Here is a 6,000-nt window from a genome sequence, read left to right as displayed (position 1 = left end):
TTCTTCCATTTAATTATATGAAAGTCAAATGAATTTTAAGTTTTTTTTTTTGCAATTATACATTATGGTGCTTTAGTTAACTTCCTCCCTCTCTTTTTGTTTTGTTTTATTTAGTTAGTAATAAACATCTTTATTAATTAATTACACTAAAGACCCAAGACTATACAGTAACAAATCACTAAATTTCTTCTTATCCTACTTTTCTCAGTAAACTACTTAATGAAGTAATTAACTCTCCAATTCTTTTAGCAAAATAAAACTGATGCAGATTTGTTTGCTTACAACTTATATAAGCAATTAAATGCAAATACTAATTAATTGGGAAGAATGGCAATTAATTTAATTAATTTTCCAAAAAATAACTCCATGGTATCCAATTTTAATATTTATTCTTACGGTAATTTCCGTTTTATCTAGCGGACTTAATTTTAACTCCTATCTTAAGTGAATATTACGACTATAAATTGTATGCCCACAACAAAGCTATTATTCAAAACAAATCAACCAGTGAGTTGAAACTAATTTAGAGAAAAATTGTTTTTAGTTAAAATGGCCAAACACCAAAGTTTCTTCATTTTGTTTATTACATTTGTTGCTATTTTTTTAGTAGAAACATATGAAAGTAAAAAGATTGAAGGAAATTTGGCTGCCCAGGGATGGATAAATGCTCGTGCTACATTTTATGGTGACATGGGGGGTGGTGGAACTATGCGTAAGATATACTTGTACCTTAATTCCTTACCTATGTTGTTGAGACACTTATCGTAGTGTCAACACATTGACGAAGCTATAAATTTTATTTTTTGAAAAAATATTTGAGATTAATATTCGGTTAAAGTTATTCAATTGACTACCTTTCATTCTATGTAGTGACAACATGATATTAAGATATGTTACAACATGTTATTGAGATATGTTGCAGCATATAGGCCATAATTGAATTTCCCATCACATTTCGCCTACTGTAGGCCTCCTCTATATATATTTAGGAATCTAATTAAGCTCACACTAACAAAAGAAAATTATTTTATTTCATTTATTTGTTCTTTTTCTTTTCTTTTGTACACCCTTCACTCTCATATAAATAAATTTCTTGTACTTTTTTTATGGTCGAAGAAGAAAAATAAATTCAAAGGCCAATATATATTTTTTCATAATGTGTGAGTCGAGGGTCCTTCAAAAACAATTTCTATACCTCCATAAGATAAAGTTAAGGTCTGGTCTGCGTATACTCTATTCTTTTCAAACCCCACTTGTGGAATTTCATTAGGTATGTTATTGTTGATGATGACTTTTCATAACATAAAAATTAACATTTGTAACTTTTTTTTTTTAATTACTATATTGCAGAGGGAGCTTGTGGTTATGGAGACTTATTCAAGCAAGGGTATGGCCTGGAAACAACAGCACTAAGCACAGCACTCTTTAACAAAGGATCTACCTGTGGAGCTTGCTTTCAAATAATGTGTGTGAATGCTCCTAAAGCATGCCATCCAGGCCAAGTCATAACTGTAACTGCCACCAATTTATGCCCTCCAAATTTCACAAAAACTAAAAACGTTTGGTGCAATCCTCCACAACAACACTTTGATCTGACAATGCCTATGTTCATAAAGATTGCCGAGCAACAAGCAGGGGTTGTACCAGTTGTTTATAGAAGAGTTACTTGCCAGAAAAAAGGAGGTCTCAAGTTTGAGATCAAAGGGAATTCTAATTGGATTCTTCTTCTTGTTTTCAATGTGGGAGGTGTTGGAGATGTTGTCAATGTTAAGATCAAAGGATCTAAGACTGGATGGCTACCAATGAAGCGGAATTGGGGACAAAATTGGCAGGCTTCTGTGCAGTTGGCAGGACAAACCTTGTCTTTCCAAGTACAAACTAGCGATGGCAAATGGGTTCAATCTGATAATGTTGCTCCTGCTAACTGGCAATTTGGTCAGACATTTGAAGCCAAGAATAATTTTTAGTCATTATGTATTTTGGAAAATCAGTAGTTTTTTATCACTATAGTTTATGATCTTTTCTGTAAGTTTTTTGTTTTCCGAATAAAATCTCTATTTGTTCTCTGCAATGATATTTCTGGAAAAGAAATAAATCAAAGTAAAGTATCAGTACGTGTTTCCTGGGCTGTTAAATATTAGCTCAATGGTGAGGTCTAGTGGTTATTAATGAAGCGGATTGGTTCTCACCTCTAAGCGGAGGCGGCGAAAACATTAGGCTATATCTTCTATGGTAGAAGCATAAGATGGAATTAGTCTAAGAACACAAAAGTTTGGCTCGGACACCACTGTTATAAAAGAAAATATTAGCCTGATTCATGATTCTGGTTCTGTAAATGATTTTTTACCTAGTTTAACACAAACCTCAATGAATCCTAGACAGAACGATAATCTAAATCTACGTTTCAAGCTTAGATAAGGTTAAGAAGGATTTCAAATAATTTATTCAATATCTGAAGAAATATCAACCAGAAAAATTGAAACACTAACAACATAGCCAATGTAATCCACATCACAAGTGAGGTATGGAAATGTAAGAATGTACATCGAACATACCACTGCCTTTGTGAGGTAGAGAGGTTGTTTCTGATAGAAACTCGACACAATGACGCATTACCAAACTAGGCAAAAAAATAAAATAAAAATTGGAGCATTGAGTAAACTTAAACTAAAGGAATATTATACATTGCTCTTTCACTAAAATACTTCACAATTCTTCTGATATCAAATACAGCTGGAGAATTTACGATGCACCTATCGATTTCTTAGCAAGTTCAAAGGAATGCACATATATGTACTATGTCATGAATTTTGATTCCCTAATTTTTTGTTCTTTTTTTTTTTGTCATTAAAAAAGGTAACAAAAATTGGAATATACCAAATCAATAATAGTTATAGTATATAATTATTGTATACTATGATATTCACATGATATATATCGTTTCTTTGAAAAAAAATACTTAGTATTCTATAATATCAATCTAGTAATTAGGAGTACCATTTATCGATATGATATCATAGATGACAATTTCATTCATTCCAAAAAAGAAAAAAAACACTATTCAATTTTATTTGATACTCACCATATATTAATTAAAAAGGTGTATAGTTTTTCATGACATTTACAAGATATGTATCATATATTGACAGAGTCTCATAAATTTTGTTCACCCCATCAAAAAATAGTTCAATCTTCCATAATATCATTATGATATGTATCACATACTGAGAAGACATCATAAAGGATCAATTCATCTCTTCTAAAAGCTAAATCATTATGATATGCCTCACATATTTATATATGCATCCTATTTTTTTTTCCAGATCATTCGTTACTTTTTTTTTATATAAAGACAAGCCTATTTCTTTTCCCATTTGACTATATGAAAGTCAAATGAATTTTAAGGTTTATTTTTTTCGACATTTACTATGCAATTATAAGTTATTATACTTTGGTTTACTTCCTCTACAAATAATCTGATTATGTTAAATTCACAATTAATTACATTAAAGACCCAAGACTATAGAGTAACAAACCACTAAATTTCCATTTATCCTACTTTTCTCATTAAACCCGTAGTCAAATGAAGTAATTAATTCCCCCAATTCTTTTAGCAAAAAACTGAAACTGAAATTTATTTTATAGTGAATATTTTGGCTATAAGTATGTCCATAGCAAAAGTATTATTCAAAGCAAATCACCAAGAGAATTAAAAACTAGTTTAGAGAAAAAATTGTTTAAGTTAAAATGGCCAACACCAAAGTTTCTTCATTTTGTTTATCACATTTATTGTTATTTTTTTAGTTGAAACATTTGAAAGTAAAGAGGTAGAAGGAAATTTGGATGAACAGGGATGGAATAATGCACGTGCTACATTTTATGGTGACATGAGTGGTAACGAAACCATGCGTAAGTTATACTTGTACCTTAATTCCTTATGTATGTTGTCGAGACACCATCGTTGTGTCCAGACAAGTGACGAAGTCAGAATTTTATTTTATTTTTAAAAAAATCAAAGCAATGAAAGTTGTTCATCATCTTTTATTATATGTGGCTATAATGAGATATGTTACAAAATATAGACCAAAAATGATATTTCCATCAGGTCTCACCTATCGTAACCCTCCTCTATTCAGATTTAGGATCGACAACGTAAGTAAACTCAAACTGACAAAAAAATTTATTTTATTACTTTCATTTTTTACTTTTTATTTTTCTTTTGTACACCCTCCAGGCTCCAATCTAATATAAATAAATTCCTGACACTTTCATAACATAGCTATTAACATTTGTAACAAATTTATTTGAATACTATATTGCAGAAGGTGCTTGTGGTTATGGAGACCTATTCAAGCAAGGGTATGGCCTGGAAACAGCGGCACTAAGCACAGTGCTCTTTAACAATGGATCTACCTGTGGAGCTTGCTTTCAAATAAAGTGTGTGAATGCTCCTAAAGCATGCCATCCTGACCAAATCATAACTATAACTGCCACCAATTTCTGCCTTCCAAATTACACAAAAACTACAGACGTTTGGTGCAATCCTCCACAACAACACTTTGATCTGTCATTGCCAATGTTCTTAAAGATTGCCGAGTACAAAGCAGGGGTTGTACCAGTTGTTTATAGAAGAGTCACTTGCCAGAAAAAAGGAGGGCTAAAGTTTGAGATCAAAGGGAATTCTAATTGGATTCTTGTTCTTGTTTTTAATGTGGGAGGTGTTGGAGATGTTGTCAATGTCAAAATCAAAGGATCTAAGACTGAATGGCTACCAATGTCGCGGAATTGGGGACAAAATTGGCAGGCTTCTGTGCAGTTGGCAGGACAAAGCTTGTCTTTCCAAGTACAAACTAGCGATGGCAAATTGGTTCAATCTGATAATGTTGTTCCTGATAACTGGCAATTTGGTCAGACATTTGAAGCCAAGAATAATTTTTAGTGATTATGTATTTTGGAAAATGAGTAGCTTTTAGTTTCTAATCAATATAATTTATGATCATTTATAGAAGTGTTTTGTTTCCGAATAAATTCTCTATTTTTGAATGGACATTGAGCAAGGAAGGAACAAAAAAAGAAGCCAAAAGTGTAGTTTAGCAGTAAATGAAGCACCAGAACAAAATTCAGAGCATCTTGGTATGACAGAGAAATAGGAAAGCTACTTTTCTGTGTCGAACTACTATATCATCTATGGATCTTCATATAACCTTGGTCTTTCAATAATATGAACTCATAAGTCATACTCCCTCCGTCCCTTTTTAGTTGTCCACTTTAGAAATGACACACAGATTAAGACAACAATGATTAACATAGTGAAGTTACAATTTTACTCTTATGACAACTTTTCACTTCAAAATTACAACCACTTATTTGAATTCAAGTGAAATAAATTGGAGGGAAACAACATACACTTTTACAATTTTCAAGAAGTGTAAATAAGGGTATAATAGGAAAAAATTTGTTGTCCTTTCTTGATTTGTCAAAATGGACAACTAAATAGGGACAACTAAAAAAGGAAATATGGACAAGTAAATAGGGACGGAGGGAGTAACATTTAGACTAGGCTAATTCTTCAGAATTGAGGAAAAAATACAAAAAGAATCATCAAGATCATTTTTAGTCGGAATTAGAGATAAAAAGAAAGAGGACATGTGAACTATAGATAATTACTCATTTAATGTCGTTAAGTAAATATGACTGCTGAAATTTGAGGCTGCCATTTATGACTGCTCTAAGAATTCACAGAAAGAATGAAGAGAGGAAGAAGAAGAATGGTTGATAGCAGAAGAACTTTGAGGATGCCATTCTGGATGACTGAATCTATATTCAATTGCAGAGTTAATATCTCGGTCACTCAATCAATAGTTTTTTTTTTTTTTTGTAGAAAGTCATTCAACTTTTTTTTTATAACGTTAAAGGCATTCAACTAAGAATTCTTCTCACAGAAAATTGAGTGACTTTCTAGGAGAAAAATCCTTTGTTAAATAATTTTAAAGTTATAAA

General features: G+C 31.5%; 2 protein-coding genes across 2 annotated transcripts; both read left to right on the top strand.

Annotated features, from left to right (window-relative positions):
• Window positions 1–549: 549 nt before the first annotated feature.
• LOC125832532 (expansin-A23-like) lies at window positions 550–1,967 on the top strand. Its single transcript, XM_049511702.1, has 2 exons — window positions 550–712; window positions 1,351–1,967. The coding sequence occupies exons 1-2, from the start codon at window positions 550–552 to the stop codon at window positions 1,965–1,967; spliced, it is 780 nt and encodes a 259-aa protein (XP_049367659.1).
• A 1,791-nt stretch (window positions 1,968–3,758) lies between these two features.
• On the top strand, window positions 3,759–4,961 carry LOC125832537 (expansin-A23-like; the record flags this gene model as incomplete). The annotated part of the gene is made up of 2 exons (XM_049511709.1): window positions 3,759–3,909; window positions 4,323–4,961. Coding segments are annotated over 2 exons (768 nt in total), but the record flags the coding sequence as incomplete, so codon positions are not given.
• Window positions 4,962–6,000: the final 1,039 nt, after the last annotated feature.

The sequence above is a fragment of the Solanum verrucosum genome, unplaced genomic scaffold (genome assembly GCF_900185275.1).
Source record: "Solanum verrucosum unplaced genomic scaffold, falcon-dt-bn FXZP01000009.1, whole genome shotgun sequence".
In the NCBI taxonomy this organism is placed as follows: domain Eukaryota; kingdom Viridiplantae; phylum Streptophyta; class Magnoliopsida; order Solanales; family Solanaceae; genus Solanum; species Solanum verrucosum.
This window is presented reverse-complemented; position numbering and strand designations above follow the sequence as displayed.

Bases quoted from the DNA above. Each gene is read 5' to 3' on its own strand.
- LOC125832532 (XM_049511702.1), top strand. From the start codon at position 550: ATGGCCAAACACCAAAGTTTCTTCATTTTGTTTATTACATTTGTTGCT. The intron at 713-1,350 runs GTAAGATATACT...ACTATATTGCAG, and splicing joins GGGGGGTGGTGGAACTATGC to AGGGAGCTTGTGGTTATGGA.